The 25,949-nt window shown below is 33.7% G+C and overlaps 3 protein-coding genes across 3 annotated transcripts; 2 read left to right on the top strand and 1 right to left on the bottom strand.

Annotated features, from left to right (window-relative positions):
* The first annotated feature begins 1,827 nt into the window (after positions 1–1,827).
* Positions 1,828–7,686, top strand: LOC105160805 (alpha-galactosidase 3). The gene is made up of 15 exons (XM_011078294.3): positions 1,828–2,172; positions 2,924–2,982; positions 3,730–3,786; positions 3,870–3,904; positions 4,353–4,456; positions 4,595–4,667; positions 4,901–4,959; positions 5,033–5,098; positions 5,217–5,300; positions 5,637–5,701; positions 5,781–5,863; positions 6,084–6,174; positions 6,342–6,400; positions 6,560–6,700; positions 7,218–7,686. The coding sequence occupies exons 1-15, from the start codon at positions 1,973–1,975 to the stop codon at positions 7,326–7,328; spliced, it is 1,287 nt and encodes a 428-aa protein (XP_011076596.1). The 5' UTR covers positions 1,828–1,972; the 3' UTR covers positions 7,329–7,686.
* A 6,021-nt stretch (positions 7,687–13,707) lies between these two features.
* On the top strand, positions 13,708–20,098 carry LOC105160803 (alpha-galactosidase 3). The gene is made up of 15 exons (XM_011078293.3): positions 13,708–14,304; positions 14,769–14,827; positions 15,828–15,884; positions 15,960–15,994; positions 16,306–16,409; positions 16,532–16,604; positions 16,967–17,025; positions 17,096–17,161; positions 17,284–17,367; positions 17,905–17,969; positions 18,059–18,141; positions 18,345–18,435; positions 18,615–18,673; positions 19,015–19,155; positions 19,617–20,098. Exons 1-15 carry the CDS (start codon positions 14,114–14,116, stop codon positions 19,725–19,727), a joined length of 1,278 nt encoding a protein of 425 aa, XP_011076595.1. The 5' UTR covers positions 13,708–14,113; the 3' UTR covers positions 19,728–20,098.
* A 509-nt stretch (positions 20,099–20,607) lies between these two features.
* Positions 20,608–24,346, bottom strand: LOC105160802 (NPL4-like protein A). Its single transcript, XM_011078292.3, has 2 exons — positions 23,069–24,346; positions 20,608–21,156 (listed from the first exon to the last, which is right to left on the bottom strand). The coding sequence occupies exons 1-2, from the start codon at positions 24,047–24,049 to the stop codon at positions 20,902–20,904; spliced, it is 1,236 nt and encodes a 411-aa protein (XP_011076594.1). The 5' UTR covers positions 24,050–24,346; the 3' UTR covers positions 20,608–20,901.
* Between the last annotated feature and the right edge of the window lie 1,603 nt (positions 24,347–25,949).

The following is a 25,949-nucleotide window of genomic DNA, read 5'->3' as shown; positions in this document are numbered from 1 at the left end:
GGTACGGTTGAGTTCTCAAAAATTTTTTGACTCCATTTATTATCTTGAATTGAGTCAGATAAATGGCCCAATTCAACCTAATTCAATGTTTACAATAAATTTAGTTGGTTCAGTATAATTCGATCTGTCTGATATAAAATTAGAATTACTTTGAATAGTTTATCTTGGGACGAGATAAGTTATCCCAATCCAATCCCCCTAAGCCCATTGTCTGCGAAATGACATGAATGTCCTTGTCTCATTCACAATACTACTAGCAAGTAGCTTAGAGAAAATTATACTTTTAGTCCCATAAAAAAGAGGGTGTTGCATTTTTGTCCTGCAGTTTGCAAACTTAGCATATTTGGTCCCATAAGCTAAAAATTATAGCATTAGGGACCAAAATAATTTTTTAATCTATGGGACAAAAATACAATAACTTTTTATCATATGGGCTCAAATGGATTAAATCCATATATTGTGGAATCAAAAGTACAACACCCTTAAATTAAAAACTGCAATTTTTTCAATAACTTATTATGGATTATTAATCCTAAGCTAATTTTATCCACCCTCCATATCCTATCTCATCCCATTTTATCCCATGCAAGGTTTTAGGTTTCAGTCTCATGTATAGTAGTGATTTTATACTTTTATAGTAGTTCTTACACCTGTATTTATGATTTTGTTTTAGGTTTTATTGTGTTTTTGAGCTTATTAATGCGTTTTAATCAATCTTTAATATTTTTAATATATTAAATAATGTAACTAATGGATTTTATTAGAAAAAGGAGATTTATTATTAGAAAAAGGTGTGCTGTCACTAATCAAATTTTATTCATGATTTCTTTTAAATTACAGCTTCCTTTTATAAAATAAGAAACAAAACCGTCACTGTAAAACAAGTTAAAAGTGCTTAAATACAAAATTATGAAAGTCAAGAGACTTGATGGAATAGGTTGACTCTTTTATTTTGTTTTTTTGCCCAATCAAAATGCACCAAAATAAAAAAAAAATTCCAAGAAAATGAAGAAACAAAAGCTATGTTTGTTTTCATTTTTAAATTATCTCCGAAACGAGTCAAAACATACCCAATGTTTGCCATCATTCAAAAACACCTTATTTAGGTGTTTTAAACTATTTTAACATAAATACATATATATATACACATACATATACATAAATATATATAAAAAAAGACATGATTTGACTATGAATTGACAATGAATAGTAATTTTTATCTCCCAAAACACAACATTAAACATACAATACTTATTTTAAATTATTTTAAAAAACAAATCCAAACATACATACTATCTCTAACACACACTTATTTATCTTTGTTTTTCTCTTTCTATCTCCATAAAACACAACAAAACACTTAGAAAACGAATCCAAAGATTACGAAACTTTTCCACATTTTTATAACTTTTCACCGCTCAAGTAAGCGGAAAAGATGACAAATTTTCCCTTCGAAAATTGGTTTTACATGCATTTTATGTGAGGATCCTGTTAATTTAGATGGCCAAACTAATGATCGGACCATTTTTGCAAAATTTGAAATTTTTAAGGACTAAAATTGAATTATTACCTATCTATAGGGAAAAAAATGCAACTAACCTACCTTTAGCAATTGCTGATATGACAACTTAAGAAATGATTATGAACCAAGAACCGTATTAGTATGGGATTAACCATGTTAATGCCGGCCTAATGACCAAATTATCTGCAGACAGTTTGAACTCTTTTGGTGGGCAGAAGACACATACAAAACCACCCACAAATTTACATAAATCTCATCCAAATAAAAAATACTGTTTGTAATAAAATAATTGTTGGTTGATGATTACAGTGTCTTAATTGCTTTATAAATATCTCAGTTACCTTCCAAACACTTTCTTCACTCTTGCAACTTTACCAAACAAGATTAAGTTTTTACTTTCTTGTTAATCTTTCTCTCCTGGAAAAGAAAAAAAGATTAGTAAGTTGATTAATGGCAGCTTATTATGTTAAAGCGTGTAGACTTACAGTCATTCTGTATGTATATGTGACGGCAGTGGCAGTGAGTGGAAGATTGCTGCCTCTGCAGCCTTACTTGAATGTCCAAGAAAAGCCTATTGCTAAAATTTATGATACTTCCAAGTATGGAATTTTGCAGCTGGGAAATGGGCTCGCCACAACTCCTCAGATGGGGTATCAAAATTCTATCTTTTTTCTTTCTTTTTTTTTTTTTTTCCTCAGTTGTTGATGTTTTGGTTTAGCTTCTGTTTCTTTTTGACTTCTTTGTTTGTGGGTTTGATCCGCATGCTGGAATTGAAAGGAAAAAGACTGATCATGTGCTATACTTATGTCTAGTTGCTGTATATGCGTTTGTGAAGAAGAAAGAACTGAACTTTTATTCAATTTTCAGTGTTCAATGGGAGAGACCATGGTTGTAAGAATGGAATTTTGGTAACTGGGATTTGATCAATATCTAAATGATGCATGTCCAGATCTGAACTTTGAGTTTCAGTGAGGAAAATGGAAAATCCTATGTTTCTCAATCGCTGGTTCTTGATCCTGTTAAAATTGGCTTGGTTTTGGTTAGTTACTCTTTTTGTCATGTTGATGTGAGAATCTGGCCAAGCCAGTTCCTTATTTCACAATTAAGTTATAAAATCTTTAGTATTGGAAAGACAAATTACAAATTTCAACCCCCCACTTTACATTCATATATGAGGGTGTTTTTAGTGAAAATAAGGGGTGTTGGAGTTGCATATGAGTTTGAAAAAAAGGCTTTTTAGTATAGGGCTATTAATGTGTACTACACTGATGGTTTTGGACGAGGCAGTGCTATGGTTTCGCCCCTTAAATTCTATGTCATATGGTTAATTTTATTCGGATCATTTTAATGGTCAGATGTCACATTTGCTAATATATGGAAGTTTATCTGTGTTCTGGACAGATGGAATAGCTGGAATTTCTTTAAATGTGATATCCACGAAGATGTTATCAAGGAAACAGGTAGCTCTTTACCTTTGCTGCTATTGATCTGATTAAATGTGGAAATTGGTGTTTATAAATTTCTTTGTTGAGGGTACTTTTGAAATATAAATACAATGTAACATTTTAAATTCCATGTTCTTTTGAATGGATGATTGTTTCAAGGTCCTGCTATTTAGAACAGGTCATTATCGTTCTAGCCAGAATCTAAAACAAGACATATGTCTTGTCTAAGATATCAAATGTTTTACTGTAATTTCAGAATCTTGCATGATCTTACATTTTAAAATGGTGCAAAAATCAGGAATGCTAAGACATGCCAATTTCTTTTCCCAGCGAATCATTAGGATGGGTGCTAAAAGCTTAAACCATATTTACATAATGGGTTGGAAACTTACAATTTTTTAAGAAATTGAAGTATGATTCCCCGTTACTAGAAGCAACATGTAGCTTCTAAAGTAGTTTCTCTTTTATTGATTGACATCTCAATTTATCATCAAGGGTTATATCAAGTGTCTCTCAGAATTTTGAACCTCTTGTCCTTATAATGCATCTGCTCGTATGCTTTGGCATGCTATAGCTTCTATGGCTATCTTTGTAACCATTGTTGGTTTATTAATTCGTCGGAATGCACAAATATGCAGTACAGCTCATTGTTATTTGCACCATTGGTAAAAAAAGAAAATCTAGAGCGCTCACTCTTGACATGAGTTCTTTGTTAGCAATTTTCTTTTCTCTTTCACTAATGCTTGTTTGAATTTTTGACAGCTGATGCACTTATTACTACGGGCTTGGCGAAGTTGGGCTACAACTATGTGAACATAGGTAATCAACTGGCATAGTTTCCTGATATGGTTTACTTTATGTCCTGGCCTATTCTTATATGTTATGAATATCATGAAATGCAGATGATTGCTGGTCTGAACCAACACGGAATTCAGAGGTAAATAAGCATGTCATGCAACCAGTAGCTCATTGTAATGATTTTTACTGAGGCAAATTGCCACTAGTGGTCCTTAAATTTTGAGCTTCATAGCATGTAAGTCTCTAATATTTTTCATTCATGAGTATATGTCTCCTATATTAAATTTTGTTCAATTTTATTCTTTCTACCAACTAAGAAAAAGAAAAACTTTAGTTAGCATGCCTCCTTTTTTTTTTTTTTTTTTAAATTGAGAAGCTTTTGCGGCTAATTTCCCCATGTTTCATTTGTTTCATGATAAAGCAAACATGCAGTGCTATTCCATCATAATCACAGCTGCTAAATAGTGATGCCATTCGAAAAGATCTTAGGCTGCTGGCTCTGTTCGAAAACCCGAGACTGTATTAAGTTTAAGGTCTTACATTATGATTGCTCGCACGAATATACTAAAGCGCAGATAATGGTGCAGGGTAAAATGGTTCCTGATTCTAAAGCATTTCCATCAGGAATTAAAGCTCTTGCCGACTATGTGCACTCGAAGGGACTGAAACTTGGTATCTATTCAGATGCAGGGTAGGACAAATTTTTTCCTAACTTATAGCCAGAATAGTCCAATCAAACATACATTGGCTCGTTATTCTTATTTGGTTAAGCAGAAAACTGTTGATTGCATCCTTTCTTCTTGCTCATTCATGGATTGGATTTCCACAGGCTTTTTACATGTCAAGTTCGTCCTGGCTCACTTAAACATGAATATGATGATGCAACACTCTTTGCATCTTGGGTTAGTTCTTTTTATTTTTATCTTTAGTTTCAAGGTGCTTATTTTATGTTTAGCTTTCGTCTTCCAAGAAGCTAAAATGTTGTTCAGTTTATCTCAAATTCAAACCCTTCATTTGAAAATATTCGGGTGGAAGCTTCACCTGATTCAGGTTTCTTGGCTAACTTTTCTGCTGTGGTCACCAAAGAATCTTCGTTTACCCTGGCATATGAACCCTTAACTTTGTTGTTGCTTAGGGTATTGATTACTTGAAGTATGACAATTGCTTCAATTTGGGAATTGAACCAGAGGAAAGGTAAGCGTCTCGGTTTATAATTTCATGTCTTGGCATCAATATGTCAGTCTTATCGTGGAACCACATGTTCCAGGTACCCGCCGATGCGTGATGCCCTGAACGCAACTGGAAGGACAATATTCTATTCCCTTTGTGAATGGTAGCTTCTATCACTTCCAATGCTTATATTTTCTTTATTCATTTATTCCCTGTTTAATATCTGGCTATTAGCCTTGGCATTCTAATGATATTCTTTGACTTTGTTATGACTTTGCTAGGGGTGTGAATGACCCAGCGTTATGGGCAGGCAGAATCGGTAACAGTTGGCGCACTACAGATGACATTGAAGATACATGGGAAAGGTTTGAAACTCCTATACCTTACTCTTAGTTTTCAAGTATGTCTGTTTTGATTTGTACATTTGATATTCTATAAAATACAATATCATTTCCCTTTCAACCAAAGAATTGCAATTTTGCTAGAATGTACACCATGTTTGCTGTTTCCTATTATGAAGACCTGATTAATGGGTTCATCTCTCTGTTTGGCACAACTTTGTTTCTCTTTTAAGACACGACGATTATGAGTTTTTCATTCAGCAGTTTATGTTTTTGTAGACCGTAAGACAAAATTTGACCCCTTCCATGTTAGGAAAAATGGTGATGTATTAACGTTGCTTCTTTCCCATTATGGTTTAGCATGACTGCAATTGCTGATATCAACGACAAATGGGCAGCCTACGCGGGGCCTGGTGGATGGAACGGTAAGAATATCTTCACTCCAGTGTCAGGTGCAGATATAGCTTTAACTTGTGGTGTAATATCTTTGACACTCTATGACAGATCCGGATATGTTAGAAGTTGGAAACGGGGGCATGACTTACCAGGAGTACCGAGCACATTTCAGCATTTGGGCTTTAATGAAGGTTTTCTTTCTTATACTATGACCATCAATTTTATTTTGCAGCTGTCAACACGAGGCTATCATATACTCACCTTTTCGGTTAAAAAGTTCAAGTGGCATGTCTGTTTTCTTTTTTTAATTGTGAAACTTGTACGTGCTCTGCTACCACTTGTACGATTGATCTGCCGGTCTCAGTCTCTGAATTATTTTGATCAATTATCTTTCCTTGCCGGAATTTGTAGGCGCCACTATTGATTGGCTGTGATGTAAGAAATATGACTCCAGAGACGTATGAAATTCTTACTAACGAGGAGGTTATTGGCGTTGATCAAGGTAAAATAATTCTATTGCTTCTCTGTTACTCACCCCCCGTGTTGATGGTGTAATCAATACAATGGATGTTAGTGGTGTTCATGCTTGTGTTTTCTCCATTTACTTCCGCTGAGTGACTCATTCTTCTTATTGCGTTCTTGTTGTATTTGCATTTTGAATTTCATCAGATCCACTTGGTGTCCAAGGAAGGAAAGTTCACACATATGGCCCTGATGGTTGCTACCAAGTATGGAAATCCTGATCTTTCTTCATTTTCCTTTTTCTAAAAGATTTTTGAGCATGTGATTTTTAGTTCCAAGCTACTTACTGTTCTAGCAAAACATATTCATTTCTGTAGTTGGCAAATGACCTCAAAACTCATACACCCGTAATTATGTTTTATCAGGTTTGGGCTGGTCCGCTTACTGGGCAGCGCTACGTCGTTGCTCTATGGAACCGATGTTCAAAACCTGCCACTATTACAGCCGAATGGGCTGCAATCGGACTTGAATCTTCTGCCAGTTACTCTGTTAGAGATTTGTGGAAGGTAAGCAGGCTACTTCATATAATCAAATATCTCAAGAATCTGTGGACTGAGTCCAGCTCAACAGCGTCTTGCCTGTTAGTTCTCCTGTTATGCCGACTAGGAAATTTCTTCTGGTGTTTTCACACTAGAATTTTGCTCTGGTCCTTGTTCAAAACTCCTTTCTTCTGTGTGTTTATTCATACAACTTGTCCTATCCCTCTTTATGCCTCCTACACTATCTAAACAACTTGTACAGTGGAGCTTTATGCATGTACTGACACCTAGTCTGAGGGGTAGTGGCATCTTATTCTGCCTTCCTCCCTATGACTAGACTTTACCTTTTGTGGGCTAATTTGACGCTCCCAACTCTCCTACAAACCATTATATCATACATGTCGATGTTAGATCATCATACTACAGTACAATTGTTTTCAAGTGAACTGGGCATAGGGTGGCATCAGATCCCCCTAATTTACAACGTAATGAATCTAACACTTACTGCTTGTGGGATCTTATGCTTTTCTTATCGTTACTGCAGCACGAGTACGCTTCTCTTAATTCCAGGACCTCATTCAGTGCTCAAATTGACGCTCATGCCTGTGAAATGTACATTTTGGCCCCGGTCGCCTCGGTTCGTGCTGCAGCTTAATAAGACGTCTATAGCACCGTACAACCTTTTTAAATGGTTGATATCAATTAGTATTGGTCAGAGTAGATATATAAACAATAAGATTATTAGATACTCAACGGTTGCTGGCATTGAAGTTGAATTACGTCGGTCATGTTTGCTATCTCAAGCTTTTATGGGAGTTTAGCAGATGGTTAGTCGTCGGCGTAAGCAACTAGCCTTAGTATTTCTGCAAGTGCAGAAGTTTGTGTATGAGCTTAGCTTCTTACAGTATTGTGTGATGTGTATCAGTTGAACATTGTACTGTGTCTGATTTGGCTGAGTTAAGCATTGTAACAAGTGTTTGCATTGTTGGAGAGTTGAACATTGTAATGTCAAACTACTCTCTTTAGTTGGGCTTTTCTGGGTTAATTACACAAATGAGGGATAAAAATTGATTTTAAATTCGAAGGTCCAAATTTTCTACTTAAATCTACTGATATTTTCATTTAATTTTAAAAAGAAAACAGGTGTTATTAATTATTGTAGATCCCTTCCACTTACCTAACAACAGAATATTATAGACATGATATAATGAAATCTTGATATTATTATTCTTTACCTAAAAAAGAAATATTATAATTATTTTTAAATCTTTATCAATGTTTATTGGTGGAAAAGCAACATTAAGTTAAAGCATAGACGATAATGATAGCTACTTGACTCAATTATTAGTAAGTGGGCATCTAATTCTACACAATAAATATAAAAATACCTCTATAATTATTAATTCCAAAAGAAATATTAAAATATAGGGTGAATTACAATTACCCCTCCTGAGGTCTGCCATGCTTACGATTATATTTTTTTTATTTGAAAAATTATAAAAATACCCTCCCTCAAATGAAAAATAATTATGTATTGTTAGACGGTGAGCTAGAAATTACTACTTTACTCTTATTTTTATTTTTTTAAAAAAATAAAATATTTGGAAAAAGATAAAAAAAAATTTCAGGGTGAGTAAAATAATAATTCCTAGAGAATACTAGTTCATAAAAATATTTTATAAAATTTTAAAAAGTATATAAAACTATAATTTATTATTTAAAAGGACAATTTAGGCGGTTTATCACAAATTAAAATAAAAATTTAACAGAATAAGCTCGTTATTAAACTAAAATTAAAATTAGAAAAAATATTTATAATTTTTTTAAATAACGACAAGATATTTATAATTATGTCAATTTTTTTTTAAAAAAATGACTGTAGTTTACCTTAATATATATATCTTTTTCTAGGGACCTTGGGCTTATCTTTATTTTGTTCTTATCATGTAGATGATTATAGTTCTGATTGAAAGATACTTAGGTGCATTTGAATACAAGGATTTGAGGATTTCAAATTCTTAATAATAATTTTTTCTCAAATTTAAAGAATTATATGGGATATTTCTGGAACGAACCCACATAAAACGCAAAATATCCTTTTAAGGACAAAAATGTGAAACTTCGATCAAAACAAATAATACTTTATGCTATGGAATACTAATCACATGACTGGCAACATTATTCACAAATTTGAATTGCCTATTGAAAATGGTTAATTATTGATAAGAGATAATTAAAAAGGGAAGACATGGTAATTTCTCAATTAAGATAGGATGTTTGTGCAATTAGCCAAAGTAACATGAGAATAAAGTGTAATGATCCCTTCTTAATTAATATATGACATAATGACCCCTTTAGATATAATTAATTTCTCCACTTAAAAAAGAAATAATATTATTTCCACGTAAATATTATTTAACGTTTATGGGTCGAAATTTAATTAAACTAATGCACATATGATATGATACCTACTCGACTCAATTATTAGGAAGTGGGCATCTATAGAGAAAATATAAAAAAGAGTATATTACACTTATTATCATTCGATGATATAACAATGTTTCCCATATTAATCGCACACGTTTAATTTGAGCGGTTTATAAGTTCCAAAGTCTCATTTTCCTAATAATGCGCCTTTTCAATTAAATCATGAGCTCATATAAAGTCGAAACGGACAATACCTCGTGCAAATATCTAAAAAAATTCCAAAGAATATTTACAACAGTCATAAAAACTACAACAATCAAGCGGGCATTTTCTATACATATTAAACATCAGGACGTGTTCGCCACAATGTATATCTTTCAAGAATGCTAAATGTAAAAATATACAATTATTAGTAATTGAAAGGAAAATATAAATAATATTTTTGTAAGGCCTTTGGTTTATATTTATCTTTTAATTTGATGTGTTCTTAATCATGTAGAGGATAGAGTTCCATACACGATTCAAAGTATAAATGGGGGTTTTGTATTGGTTCAAAGATACTTATTTTACTTGTAAACGATGAGTTAGAAGGTTTGTTTGCTTATCAAATTTGATTCTTGACACTTAACACAGCTAATAATTATTAATTAGTGAAAAGTGCAGCTAAGATAATTATTTAATTATATATGTAGCCACGTACATGCCCTACCTACCAAACCCTTTTACTTTTCTTGTATTTTTTTTTCTTTTTCAGTGAAGATAAAATTCAAGATACAACAAAAAGATAAATATAATTGTGGGATATTTATATATTTATGATCCGCCGAATTATGGGATCAATCAATTTTTAATGTGTGAGATATTCTTCGATTTGATTGGAGCCTTATGAATTTGTGCTTAAAAAAAATTGTTAGAGAGAAGGCGATTATGTGGCTACATATATGCTTCTTGAAAAGACGCATCGCTAAAAAAAAAAAAAAAGGAGAGGGGGGGGGGTTAGTCTTCATTGTAATAAATAGAAGATTCGTGCGATGGAGTGCCGTCTTATTTCTATTAAAAATAAAAAGTATAAAGACTTATAAAATACTTGAATTTTTCATCTGTAATCCATATAAAACATATATAATCAATAACATCAAATTAGAATATAATTGATTTTTTTTTAACCCACTCAACCATATTAAATAAGTAAAAGATTAAGATAAATACAACAAATTGTATTTTTATTTCATTTTATTACACAGTCCGATTGCAAGATCAAATAATTGCACATCCTCCTATGTAGTATAGCTGTCAGCAGTCCCAGAATTTGGAAACACCATTTCGTCTACGCAAACCGACTCATAATACTCTCTGGATATGGATTCCTATTTCGTTTTCACTCCCATTATTTAATCATTAATGACATGTTTCAAATAAATTTAAAATCATGACTTTAAATTTCAGAAAATATGTAATATTTATTTTATTTAATATGAATTATAACGAATATTTGTATGAACTGTATTTTATTTATCATTTTATTATAATATAATAGACAATTATAATCCGCATTTGTCGCGAAAAAAAAAAAAAAAATGAGTAGTCTTATTATCGCTAGAAATTGTATAAGACTCCAATAACATATCAACAAAAAGTGCCATTTTTTTTAATTAATGGCTTGTATCAGCATCACTAGAATTTTTATTAAAATCCAATTAAATATCAACAAAAGTGCCATTATTAAATTAATGGCATCGGACGAAATTTTATAAAAATCAAATTAAAATACATCGATATTGACTTGATCGTAGTATTTTTTTTTTTTCTTATAAATTGACGTTCCACTAATTTTCCTGACTTATTTACGACACATTAAAACTCCCAACTCCATAGGTATATTAAATATTATTTTTTAACACTATGTCACTATCCATTTACAAGACTACATATACAACAATCCGTTTCAGTAATTTTCTGTCTAGAAAACAAAATTTAGAAGTATTAGTTGTGTGGAGGATAATTTTTTTGTTCATTCCACTGCTCAAATTATCACACCATCGCTATGGAATGAGGTCATGTGTCCATCTCAAGCCCATAGTATGGAGGACTAATGATGTTGGCAAACATCTTTTTTGATGACAGACGAGAAGTTTGAACAACTTATACACTTCAAGGCGTCCTCTCCCTAATGAGGTGCCCTTTCATGTCAAATTCACGAGGCTTCTGTAAAATCACAGCAAACAATACCTTATGTGACGAAACACCAATCGAATCATAACTCACATCAAAAATTAATAAATCAAATTGTAATAATAATAAATCCCGACATGATTGTAATTTAACCACATATGTGTATATATATAATGATGTGATTAAAGATTAATTATTTAAATTGGAAGGATAGTAAACCACAACATGATTGTAATTTAAGCACATTATGATTTATGAGCATCTAAACCCCACACCACATTTTGACTCCCATAAATGGCCAATATTGGCCTGATTTTATTATTGATCCAAAAAAGTAAAACACCCATGATTTTATTTAAGTGTCAATTATATTTTGTCATCTGAATTATGACAATTTTTATATTTTGACATCTAATTTTTTTTTTTGTTAATTTACTATTTCAACTTTATAAAATTTTACACTTTGTCATTTATAATTATTTTTCAACTAAGTTTTTTTTGTCAAAACACATCAAATGCAATGTATATGTAATATTTAAGAATTATATGATGTGATATTTTTTACATATGCACAATATGTAATTTTTTTGGGCCAAAAAATCAAATAAAAAAAGGGTCATATATAAAAAATTATAAATTTCACAAAATTAAGATGGTAAATTGACATAAAAAAATTTAATAATAAAATATAAAAATACGTATAATTTGAATAGTAAAATATAATTTAGTCTGTATTTAATTGCATTATTGGCGGGGGAGTGAATCAGCAAGATTCATGTTTATCAACCTCCACCTCGATCTTGGGGAGCAGACAAAAATATCCTCGTCAGATTCCCAAAAATATCTGCACACCAACTGCGGCAATCAGTCTCCATATATGCAAATTATTTTATATCTTAACTTTTTATATAAAATAATAAAATTGTTTTTATTATAATTAGTTAAATACTCGTACTTTTGATGACATGATCCAATGAACAAAAATAAAATTTTACCACTTGAATCAAACTTCCAGACAAAATCTTGGTTGTTTGTATTTTTTTATTTTTAATTTTCAAATTTTGACACAATAATTAAAATAAAAATATACTTATTTATATGTATTTTTATTACAAATATATTTTTTTACACCTCAATATAAAAATATAATATCGTTAATTAATTCAAATATATTTTTATTTTGCCCGAAAACCTATACAAAATTGAGAATTATACTTTTTACTAAAAATTGAAAATGAAAACAAGAAAAACAAACAGGCCCACTTGTTTGGTTGATTCCAAATTTAAAGATTTTTTTTTCAAATGATTTCATTTTAATTGCATTGTGTTTTGTTAAATATTAATAGGTTTTTATTTTGATTTTTTTTAATTATTTTTTCAAATTCAAGTTTATCAAAACTTTAAAACACCAATTACATCAATATTTAATTCCAAAAGATCCAATAATTAATTTTTACTATGCTTTTGGATGAAATTATCAATACTATTTTTTTTCCATCATGAGTTCTTTGACTTATTGATATTCAATTTCAAAATTAGTTTTCTTTAAATTATATTTATTTTTTATTTTGTTGTAAAAAATCTAATTTCTGAAATTATTCATCTTTGTTTAGTTCATTCAACTGAAAAAAAAGAATTGTTTCTACTAAATAATTTGTTTTCCAAAATATTCAAAAAAATAAAACTTTTTGCCAAAATCTTTTTTTAATAAATAGGTAAGAGAATAATATTATATTAGTAAAGATAATTTTAATTGTTCAATTGAATGAACTAAACAAAAATAACTAAAAACTAAAAATTCAAAAAAAATTAAATTTTATGAAAATTTTATGTCACAAATAATACAAAAGAAAATTCATATCACAAGAAGATTAACGATAATTTTATCCGTAAATTGAGTAGAAGCACTAATATAATACAAAAAAATAATGAAATGATTGTTTTGAATTAAAAAATATTTAACAATTATGTATATATAAACAAAATTTATTTAAAATAAAATTGACAATATAATTTCTATAAACACAATTATAATGTTTGGATTCGTTTTCTAAGTATTTTGTTGTGTTTTGTGAAGATAGAGAGAAAAAAACAAAGATAAATAAGTATGTGTTAGAAATAGTATGTATGTTTGGATTTATTTTCGGAGATAATTTAAGAAATAAGTATTATATGTTTAATGTTGTGTTTTGAGAGACAAAAAAATACTATTTATTATCAAATCATGTCTTTTTATATATATTTATGTATATGTGTGTATATATATGTATGTATTTATGCTAAAACAGTTTGAACGATGATAAATATTGGGTATGTATTGACTTGTTTCGAAAATAATTTGGAAATGGAAACAAATAAATATAACAGAAATTAGAATAGAGAATTCAATTTGAGATACCTTATACCAAGCATTGGCTCGTCGTTGGTAAAGAGAGCCAAGAACATGCATGCGTTGGCAGAATCCTGTGCAGTTCGATGCAAATGAAGGTGGCAAGATCCAATCAAATATTCCGCTACTGAGTAAGAACTGGGGTCCAACAATCACTCCAAAACTGGATTATTCGGCCAAGAAAATCCCCAATTCACCCCACCAAAAGGCATTTGATCAAGGGCAGCAACAACAACCAATTGAATATTGTGCGTCTGAGTAAGAAATGGGGTCCAACAATTCTGCACAGGGAAAAGAATGCTTTGTTAATTGCTATAAAGAAGTATTACCCTGCACTTTTCTTGACCCATCCCTCTTCTTCTCCCTTGAGCAACAATATTTACTCAAATTCTTGGGCTTCTATCTCTAATTAGAGAAAACTGAGGAGAGAGAAAGTTTGGTTTACTTCAGTAATGGCGAAGATTAGCAATATGCTTATAGGAATTCTTTATGTACACGTTATTTCAGTGGTGGTCACTGCTAGGGTGCTGCCGTTGCATCCTTACTTGAACAGCCAAGAAACACCCATTACCAATATCTTTGATACTTCAAAATATGGAATTTTGCAGCTGGGCAATGGGTTGGCAAAAACTCCTCAGATGGGGTAACAAGATTTTACCTTTTTCTTGCCCTTCGCTTTCTGCTGTTTTTGAGTTCTTCTGTTTTTTGAATTCTTTGTTGTGGGTTTTCTCCTGCTTGGTGATGTTGAGTCCAACAAAGTTCTTGACTTCTATCTGATTGCTTGTGGAGTAGGAAAAGGGGCTTGAGTTTTCCTGTTCTCGTTTCCGGGTTCTGATTCTGGCACTATTTTTGTTTTTATTTTATCTTTTAAGGCAATTTTGTCTTCTGGACTGGGAAAAGAAATCAGATTGTAGTCAAGAATGGTATCTTTAGTTAACTGAAAATTGGGGGACTGTTTTGAAGCATATTCGTTTTCAGTTGGCTTTCAGATTCTCGACATGCATATTTGATTTTTCATTATGTTGATTAGTTGGAGTTCAGATCATTCTTGCTTCGATAGTTCATGTTTCACTTATGAATGGCTTATTTGATTGTCTTGTGGAGCAGATGGAATAGCTGGAACTTTTTTGCCTGTGATATCAGTGAAGATGTTATCAAGGAAACAGGTAGCGCTTCCCCTTTGTTTCAGTTCATCTTCTAAGTTGCGGAATTTGCTGTACTATGTTTCTGTTATATAAGCAATCTTTATCCGAAGTCGAAATTCTTGAAAAAGATTAGAGTATGTTTAATTTTCTGTCTGAGGAATGAATTTTACAAGGACTTTTGTTTAAAACGGGTTCTAATGGACAAGGTGAAATTTATCTCTCTTGAGCATAGGTTCTATGTCTCAACTCTCTTGAAACTTTGGACCTGATCTAGGTGTACTTTGGGCTAGTTACCAAAAATAACATGTCGTCGGAGATACTTTTACCTTCTGCTTCTAATAACTGTAAAAACAATGCTTTTACAAAATGCTGTATCCTTACTAGAGATTGCTTTTACACAAGTGGGGTAGGCATGCATCAGCGAGCGCCATAACATGATGATTCTCATGCCTGGGGTAATCCCCGGATGCCCTTTATTGCCTACTTGGAACACTTTACTCCTAAGATCTTCACTGATGAATACTGAATAGGATGCAGATCTTGATGAAGCTAAAGTGAACCAGACTTAGTAAATAATCCGGATAACGAAAAAGTGAAGATACTGTAAGAACAGATCAACCATATGGGAGATAGCCTATAAGTCTTATTTTTAATTTTACAATTCAAGATTATATTAAGAAATGGTAAGAATTCCACAAGGGTAACCAGTTAACTTATTCGTATTAGAATATGGAAATTGATGGTAATACATCCATGTGCCAGCAATACCTTCTCGAAAAGTTCATGTGTGATTCACCTTCCATCTAACCTGCTTAGAAGCGACAGCTAGTTGCTGAATTATAGTTGTCTCACATATTAGTTAATACCCTGTTGTATCATTTAGTGTTATTTAGTTTTGCTGCATATTTCCTGCCCTTGAAACTGTAGCCTATTCTGTTTGATGTTTTTGTTTCCTACTTAAAAGCTAACGCTTCTGAGGTTTCCAATGAATATTCTGACCTTTCTTTGCACTTCTTAACAGCTGATGCACTTGTTTCTACTGGCTTGGCCAAGTTAGGCTATATTTACGTGAATATCGGTAATCAACTATTATGTTACTGGTTTGTGTTAGTTGTTTGTCCCGCTCTTATTAACTCAATGTCGTGAAATGCAGATGACTGCTGGTCTGAACCGCAACGGGATCCGAAGGTAAATAAACATCGCGAAAACTCTCTGGTTCTTGTAGTGCTTTCTATACTTGGTCATGTTAATTACCATGACCTGTCTACAATGAGAAAGCTTTATCTTGAATGTAAAAGTTCTGATTTTAGAATTTATTACTCTTATTACCATTCTATTAATGAGGAATTGTTGAAGGAGTATATGTCTCTCAACAATTTATGAAAACAATTGTACAGCATCCCCTGAAAAAAATTGGCTTGCCATCTGTATATCATATGTGATGCAAGTTTTGAGTTTTCCATTATGCTTATTCATACTTAAAATCTGGCAATATGCAGGGTCAACTTGTTCCTGATCCACAAACTTTTCCATCGGGAATTAAGGCTCTTGCTGATTATGTGCATTCAAAGGGCCTAAAGCTAGGAATATACTCAGACGCAGGGTAGGAGAAACTCATTAACATCTGGATCCAATTAAGCATTGGCTACACTTTATTCCATTAGGTGGTGATGTTTCTATTCTTTCTTCTCCTATCTGATTCATAAATTAAAAAAATTTTCACAGGGCTTTCACTTGCCAAGTTCGACCTGGATCACTTTTTCATGAATCTGATGATGCAGAACTCTTCGCATCTTGGGTGAGTTGGTGTTTTGTCTTTAATAAATTTTGTTGTCTACTTGTCGGTGTCAACTCGTGTTTTATCATTTCATTTGTTAATTTGTTATGCTGTAGTTGAGGGGGGTGCTATTGCATTGTTACCTTTAGCTCAATTTATGTTTAACTTGGGGTCTCTACAAAAGAGCAAGTTACTGGTGCACTTCATTTCAAATAGACTTTCTTTGTGAATTTTTTTAGTGGAATTTTGTCTAGATTTGGCTTATTAACAAATAAAATCGTTTTGTGCTTCATAAATTTCATGTTGTTGTCTTTTTTGTCAATTCGTATTTGTTGCTCAAGTCCTCTTTATACCATGTTTCATAAATATTTTTGTTCATCTAGGGAGTTGATTACTTGAAGTATGACAATTGTTTCAATTTGGGCATTGACCCAGAGACAAGGTGAGTATCTAAATTTAATTTAGTGTCTTGGTATCAATATCTTGGTCTAACTGTGGATGCATGATTTTAGGTATCCTCCAATGCGCGATGCCCTGAATGCAACTGGGCGTACCATATTCTATTCACTTTGTGAATGGTATACTCTACATACTTTGAAACCCCCTATTTTCTTTCAACGATCCCCCTCCAGATTTCCTATCTTGAAGTCTTAATTGCCATACTAAATGTGCACCTTGGCTGTGTTAATAAAATTGGCAGGGGTGTGCATGACCCGGCCTTATGGGCAGGCAAAGTTGGAAACAGCTGGCGAACGACAGATGACATTAATGATTCATGGGCAAGGTTTGACCTGAGCTCTTACGTTGGGCTTACATGGAATAAAAGTTGTCCACCAGTGTGTCTAAAACTAACTATTCTGTTTTTACTCACTGAAAAACATATTCTTCTCCCCTAAACAAACTAATAACCACCATTGCCCGAATGTGCATGTCTCATGTTCAACCCAGGATCACCTGAATGATGCGTCTATAACTCTAGTACTGAACTTAAACTCCTGTAAGCCATGAAGGTTATAATCCGCGGATAAAAGATCATGTGAACAGATTCCTGGTATCACTGCAATAACATGTAGCCTTCATCTTTCTGCAGCTTTTCTCAATGGTTACTGTTCACCTATATCTTGCAAACAATTTAAGATAGAACATTGAGGAAAAATTAACAAGATGAGGGGAAAAAAAAATGTGAAAGATACATGGAGACACTGGGGGTTTGATGCTTCCTCATTTATTGTTTAAGGTTAAGTTATATTACCAAATACCACATTGGCATATTGAATACAAAATGTTGTACTAATGTGCTGCTGTTAACCTTTTGGTTTAGCATGACGACAATTGCTGATCTCAACGATAAGTGGGCAGCCTTTGCAGGCCCTGGTGGATGGAATGGTAGGAATACAATCTTTGTGATGTAGAACTCAGTCTAAAGATTCTCTTGGTAAAAAATTTTCCTGATGAACTTTGATGCTTTTTGGCAGACCCCGATATGTTAGAAGTTGGAAATGGTGGCATGAGCTACCATGAGTATCGAGCACATTTCAGCATTTGGGCTCTGATGAAGGTGCTCTTTTTTATACTCTGTCAATGAATTTTGATTTCACATTTAGTTCCTAGGCTCTAACATTTCCTCCCAATTTTAATTTTCCTTTTTTGTTTCTTTTTCCTGAAAATATTATCCGTTAGACGCAATCCTGTGACCATATGCACAAAAGAATATAAGCTTTTTCTGGTCATTATGAACTTATATTTTTCTTTGTGTTTCAGGCTCCACTTTTAATTGGTTGTGATGTTAGAAATATGACTCAAGAAACATTTGAAATTCTTAGCAATGAGGAGGTTATTGCTGTAAACCAAGGTAAGCTACTTTATTATTCCTCCGCAGCTCTCTCTGGCGGACATGATATGAATGCATGTGGATCTGGATTTTTAGTTGTTCTTATCTATGCTTTGCATTTTTATCTCCATTTACATCATTGAAATATAATTTCGTCCCCTTTCTTTGGCATAGCAAGTGACACACTACTCTGCTTGCAGATCCACTTGGAGTTCAAGGAAGGAAAGTCTATTCCTATGGCCCTGATGGTTGTTATCAAGTATGTGATTCTGGATCCTCTGTTAGACTTCTTTTTTGTTATCCACTTTAGCTTTTAAGCTGGAAGAGTAGGCTATGTATTCCTTCTTACATTTTAATCTTTCACTACAGCCTCCAACGTCATATGCTCATCGAAACAGACAGCACAATTAATTGTCTTTTACAAGGACTTGTTACTTTTGATTTCTTCAATATTTTTCTTAGTTACTGAAATTTAATGAATGAAGAAGGCTTCAAATCTTAATTCTATCTACTTAACATTGTAATGTTTTGAGTTGCTTTTCACCGGATAATTTGGCTTTCTTGGACTGGTACATATTCTGACTTTCAAATTTGTTTCAGGTTTGGGCAGGCCCACTTTCTGGCCAACGTTTGGCTGTTGTTCTTTGGAACAGAGGCTCTAAACCTGCCACCATAACGGCTAAATGGGCTTCACTTGGAATCGAGTCTTCCACCAGTGTCTCCATTAAGGATTTGTGGAAGGTAAGTAGATACTCTCTAATAGGGCGTAAGTAGAGCATTTCGTGTTGACATTTGCTCATTTCAATGTTTCAAATTTTTTCTGGTATGTAGGAATGTCATTATCTCTAGAGAAAAAGGGTTTAAACATTGTACATGGTTTCAATTCTCATCAATTAGAGTTCTCTATCCTTGAACGTGAATGATTTCAAATTTGTTGGGGCCCTTGATCGAAATTCTTTCTTGCTACTGTCTGCGGCTTTTTATGACCCCTTTTGAGTATCTTATGCTTTTCCATAAGTTTGTGAAACTCTGGATTTTACAATGTAAAAACACCGCATTAATGAGAATTCATCTGATTTTGAGTACTTTTGCAGCTGGGTTGCAATGGCTTCTCATTTGATATCGCTTCTCTAAATAATCATACTGAATTTGTGACCTCATAAACCTCATGCTGATAGTACTTCTTATCATGTTTATTGCAGCACAAATGTGTGACAGAGAACAAAGTGGCCTCATTCAGTGCTCGAGTTGATCCTCATGCCTGTGAGATGTACATATTCTCTCCATTAGCCGTTGCTCGCTCTGCAAGTTAATTGAGCACCAATACGAGCTTGATATAATAGGTCTGGCCGGATGGTGTTGTTAGTTGTATTTGATATGCAGAGGTGTGGTTGGGTTTTTACTCTCTCATTCATCATTGATGCTGTATTCTGTCGTTCCTGGCTGCTGCTGTATTAGCTTCTTGTGGGAGTTCAGCAGACTTGTAGCTGAGTTATGGTATTCTGAATAAGCAATTAGATGCCACGGAGAAGTCCTTGAATTTGAAGTTTTCTGTCTGTTCTTGTATGATATGCGGTTGGTTGAACATTGTAATGCCATCTCAGTATCTATCTGGTGTCTGAGTCTGTGCAGGAAGGTTCTGTATTATAGTTTTGAATTCTGAAATGAGATGTTTCGGCGTAAACAGTTGTTAATAGTTGCTGGAATGAGTAGTTATTCGAGCACTCACTGTCTTTTGTTAATAGTTGCTGGAATGAGTAGTTATTCGAGCACTCACTGTCTTTTACTCTCCGAGATACCGAGGGAGGAACAAAGTGAAATGCATAAAAGAGTTGTCTTGATAACCACAATTCGTAATTACAGGAAAAGCAAAATAAAACAAACCTAAAAATTTGAAATCATTATGAAACTAATGAATACAATCTCTCAAGAAATGAAAGTTTTTTTTACCAATTTGAGTCTTATCTTTAGACCTTATTACAGCCCGAGTGGTAAAAATGACACAACCAAGGATTTTCACTTCAAGTCAGATATACTAGTGCTGTGGTTTGGTCTTATCAATCAGTAGCCACTGCTTACAAGTAATGGATCGCTTATTGCTGAACCTCTGATTGCATGGTAATTTGGAATTCGGTACTAAAAAGGAACTTGACATATTGGAACTGTATTAAAGCCCACCAGAACTAGAGAGAATTAAACTGAAAATCCGAATCAAATTGTGAAAAGGTGAATGAAGAACTTAATGTCAGGCCAAATACTAAAGGCAGGAGAACCAACTATAATAGATACAAAGTGAAGAAATCACATTTAACCAAAGGAAAGCACTATAACATTGGGGTTTATGGATTTTATAGATGAACCCGCTGCAGATTAGCATCCATTAAGGTTTCAGACGAGATTGCATTAATTGAAAGATCTTTGGCCTCTTATCAGCTGCAACCATAGAGTGAACCCCGTTGACTCTTAAGGCATATCATCTTGTCCACATCAAGAAGCACTGGCTAAGGACTCGATTAGCAGCTGGTATCCTTCAGGGACTGTAGCCTGTGTCTGTACGCATCCTGCCAATGCTGGAACATCAGCATTAATGTCTAGAAACCTGGCAAGCAAGAGCAGCAGATGGAAATCAGAAATTCGCTTTACGAAGGGTAGACCCTTTGCCCGATCCAAATGATTCTTTAATGCCTTCATTGTAACTGGGGATTTCCTGTTCTCGATGGGAAATGTCGATGAAAGCGGGCCCTGGATTTACAAAAATTCACATAAGAGATTGAAGATGTTACAATTATGCATAAGAACACATAATTAAAACCATGTAGATCCAAGATAAACCATGAAAAAACAAATAGCGCAAAAACATCTCAACAAGAACATCTTAAAAAAAACAACAAGAATAAAGCAAAACCAAGAACCAACGAAATGGAAGAAAACAAGAATAAAAGTTAATAGCAGCTATTTATGGTTTGTAAACATTATAGGCCAGATCTAGATGCATAAATCCACTTCTTCAGAAGTAATGTACAGGCAAAACTGCAAAATCAAGGTTACACTATAAAGCATGAGCTCCATAACCCAAGTCAAGGTCAAAAAAGTTTCCCTTACAATGAAGATTCTCAATAGTCATAGCACAAGCATGGTATATGAAGTAGAGATAGGCCTTTAGCAACTGTAACCTTTATTACCCGATATTGATCATACTGGAATGTGAAAAAGGTTCTAAGTCTTTTTAATTAAACACCACGGTTTAAGTGCATTAATCATTTTTTGCTGCAAAAAAGAAAATAGACTTACAAAAGAAGTAAACTGCAACAATCTCTTGCATAAATATTTCAGCTTAGTAGATAAAGGAGAAGACTAATAAATTCAATGGAAAAGCGTAAGTTAAGAACATGTAAGGTCTCCAAAAAAGGTTGTAATCAGAGTTGTTCATTACAAGATGGAAAGAAGAAAAGAGGCTGAACCACAATGAAATCAAAGAAATTATTTCGAGATTCACTAAGACAATCTGGAAGGCATGAGGCAGCAGACACTCATAAATGCAAGATTTATATGAGTACCAAACTCTTTGATGATAGACAAATTCAAAATTGGTGGGACATCTGAAACTTCCAGCATACAGTGAACACTACCATCAACTGTGCCTAAATTTAATCTCTATAGTCATTGGTCAGTGTACAATATATAGTCGTACGAGGCTAGTTAAATCACTCTCCTTCTGCCTCAGCTCATGCAACCCAAACATTTTCATAATTTCCCAAATACTTTTATAATTTATTACCTGAATAGGTTGCCAGCCATATAAAAGAAGTAATAACCATAGGACTTATGCAACATAAGAAACTCAGAATCAACTGAAGGCCAATATAACCAAACACAAACCATGATACAACATGCATGAAATACTATATTCTATAACGTTAACTCTCATTAAAAGATCTATCCAATGGAGACTAGGTAACAGAATATAGATTTATACTATATTCAGAGCACCAATCTAAAATTCCAATGCAAAGAGCGAGGCAAATTCCCGCTGCAGCAGCCAGCAGCATTCTTCACTGAGGTCATAGCATTTCAGAGGGGATGGCTAGAATGCAAGTTCTTACATCTGGGACTCCAGATGACATGGTGAATATTTTTCTATAATCAGTAAAAATGTCTAAAAGTATGTAAAAGAGATCATTTCGGCAACCATGATGGCTGCAGTTTTCACATTTCACGATCAAAATATCCTACTACATGAGAATCATTGCGAGATCAGGATTAAACTGGAACCCTAGATATTCTTGTTCTTTGCACAACAGGCTAGAAGCTTCCCTAACATAAACTTTTTTCAAGTAAAGATTGCTAAGCAAAAATCCAAATTCGTCCACTTCTCTTATCATGTTAACTAATTCTTACTATCACTGTGGTCTACGTGACATTCTCTTTTATATTTTCTTTAACTTTCACTTTAAGCATTATTAATTTCCTTTTACATTACAAAATGAAATATATGAAATACATTGGGATTTGGGAGAAGCACGGCAATATTTTCTCATCAGAAAGCCAGTTCATTGTAGAAAGATGAACCCCATGTAAAAGCTAACTCTTGACTAAATGGAACTAAAAGGTAAATATTTCTAAAAATCTCAAGCGGGACAGATGTCTTCCTTACCTGGTGATCAAAAATCTTCACAACCACTAAGAAGAAATCATTGTCCACTTCCCTTGTATCCTTCCCTCCAACCACTACATCTTTCGTCATCCTTGACAACTTGGGATCAATTTCCTCCTGGATATCCCGCTCAAACCACCCTTCCTTAAACAACCGAACACACATGTCGCTCATCTGAAAAGCCTCAAAATGTACATCTGCTCCCCCATCCTCATTCACCTCTAGTTTCACCACGGCAGTCACCCACTCTTTCAAGTCCCCCTCTGCGTGCAGCTCAACTGCCTGCAAAATCTCTGCATTTGACATTGTGTAATCCTTCTTGTCCTGACTGATAGTCTGGGTAAATATAAACCCCACCTTTCTCATTCCCAATCCCAACGCAATGGCCTCAACCAACTTCTCCTCATCAGGATCCCTTAGAAGTATCAGATTCTCCTCTGTTCCCTGTTGGGGCGGCTCATATATAAAATCCACCTCCACTTTCCCCTCCTCCGACACTGTTCCATACATAAAACCCCCACGCTTCACAGCAAAAGCCAAAGTCTCATTCACATAATGCTGGAAGGCATTCGCAGCATCACGATCAAAGGACACAAGCTCACAATGCGGGTTCTCCTGCCGCGTAATTCTCATTTGCTTCGCAATTAAGTCATCCATGGTCATCTTCTTACCAAACGAACCCGCGGGGTGAAAAGCTGGGCCTGCAACAGTGCGCTCGCCTTCGTAAGCTAAAAATATAATCGAGCCATGGGCAATATTAAGGGAAGAGATCAACGTATTCGGGTCGGACATATCGGTGAACTGGGTCAAATCATTTGGGGTTTTCGCTAGGAGTAAATTTTGGTTCGTGGAGAGGATTTGGGCGTGAACAGGAACTCGGAGCTGGGACTCGATCTCCGACTTGAGTTTGGCGACGGTGGCTACGGGATTTTCAATTGAAACCCGCTCCAAACCATCGCGGCTCCGGATTCTGATCATCATCTTTGTTGAACTATACAAATGTGGACTGATCTTCTAGGAATATGAACAAACAGTTGGTGGGCGGCGGTCCAACAAACTGTATCTATAAGACTAAACAAGAAATCTAGAGATAAATTACTGCACGGAGAGTAAACTGATTGGCCCGCAAGATCTTTTCGGAGCGAAGGTAGATTGCAGAAAATAGGAGAGGAAGATGCTGAGGATGAGAAGAATCTTAGAAGAGAGTAGAGTCCTACTAGAGTACAACCGGCAATTCTATTTTTCTGTTTTCCCTCTTTTATTTTGGGGGTTTCTTTTCTATTTAATTTTATTAAGACAGGCAAATGATCGGATTCCAACCCTAATTTGAAGTTGAATAATCCTACTTTTTGACAATTAGGTCATAGATTTGTGTCTTATCAAATAATTGGATCTTTATTCTATTTTATATGAATTTGTTCTATTATTATATAATTTAATTGGTATTGATTATTACGGATATCTTCATAATGATTATCATTTCCTTCAACCAAAAAAATATAACAAAATTGATGAAGTCTAGTGAATTTCTGTTAATTTAAAAAATTTCAACTAATCAAAATTTTTATGACTCGCAATTTATAATGTAACAAGTAATTAAACAGTTGTTTAAAATGGTATTAATAAAATTTAATAATATGTAACAATAATATTACTAATAGAGAATTATTCTTAATGTTGTCACAACGCCATATATCAATAATAGACGAGAAGGTTGAATGACTTACAAATTTTACGGCCACCTCTTCCTAGCAAAGTGCTTATTGAGGATAAAATCATGAAGATCATATGAAATTAGAAAGGACAATACGTTGCGGAATGAGATGCTCATCACATCACACACTGCATCATTTAGTTTCGCATGTGAGAACAACTTGAAATGTCAGAAATGCATATCAAACCTAGAGCTCCAGATGCTATGATGCGAGAACAAGTTCAAGAGGAAGAAACCAAACAACTACTTTCTATAGGTAGCTTGAATTTGAATCAATGCCCCATATGATAGCGGGGAAATCTTGATAAGACTTTTGAATGATTTTACTTCCACGACAGTTCTGTAATTTTGCCTTAAAAGTTTATAATATATGATTAAATGCTTTAGCATCGCCATGGAGAGAGCGCTAGCACATTTTTTTTGGCAACATGATCTCCCTTTTGATTTCTGAGCTCGGGATGCTATGACGACAGAGCAAGAAATTCATAAAGAAAAACACCAGCAACTAGTTCCTATGGGTAGCTTGGATTTGAATCCTCCTCTTGCAGGGAAACACTTCGCATTGTTAAAAGATTCTTTTTTCAGCCAGGTGTAGACCATTCCGTGAAAGATCGAGATACCCTTAATGAGATTCAGTATGGATGTAAGAAAATCATTAGGACAAATTGATAAGCCGATGTCCTTAAAAATCTAACAGAAAATAATAACGAATATGATCAAATTTCTGATGGTAGATTCTTCTTCAATATACAATGCTATATTAACATATCCTATGAAAATGAAGTTCTCCATGTTAGAAGGAGTCTAAGAAGAATTGAGTGATCAAAGAATGATGAAGGAATAATGCTACATGAATTCCTTAGAAGCTATGGAGAAGATTAAGGGAAACTTTTTTTGTTTTTTAAAGTGGTTTTCAAATGTCGATCTAGTACAAACGACTAATAGCAAATAAAGGCATGCACACAAGACTCCTACTCATTGTACATAATTCTAAATCAAAATGTGAATTTGATGAGTTCTTTGGATGCATTCTAATCACGTTGGCCTATGAAGATCAAGAGAAGACAAGCTTCGACACCAAGCAAGGTACATATTCTTATATATGTCCTTTGATTTGATGAAAGTAGAAATAACTTATCAAATACTTGTTAATCAAACGCTCAAAAT

This window comes from Sesamum indicum, linkage group LG4, assembly GCF_026168435.1.
Source record: "Sesamum indicum cultivar Baizhima isolate 11 linkage group LG4, ASM2616843v1, whole genome shotgun sequence".
Lineage (NCBI taxonomy): Eukaryota > Viridiplantae > Streptophyta > Magnoliopsida > Lamiales > Pedaliaceae > Sesamum > Sesamum indicum.
Note: the sequence above shows the minus strand (reverse complement) of the source record. Positions and strands in the feature narration are given on the sequence as shown.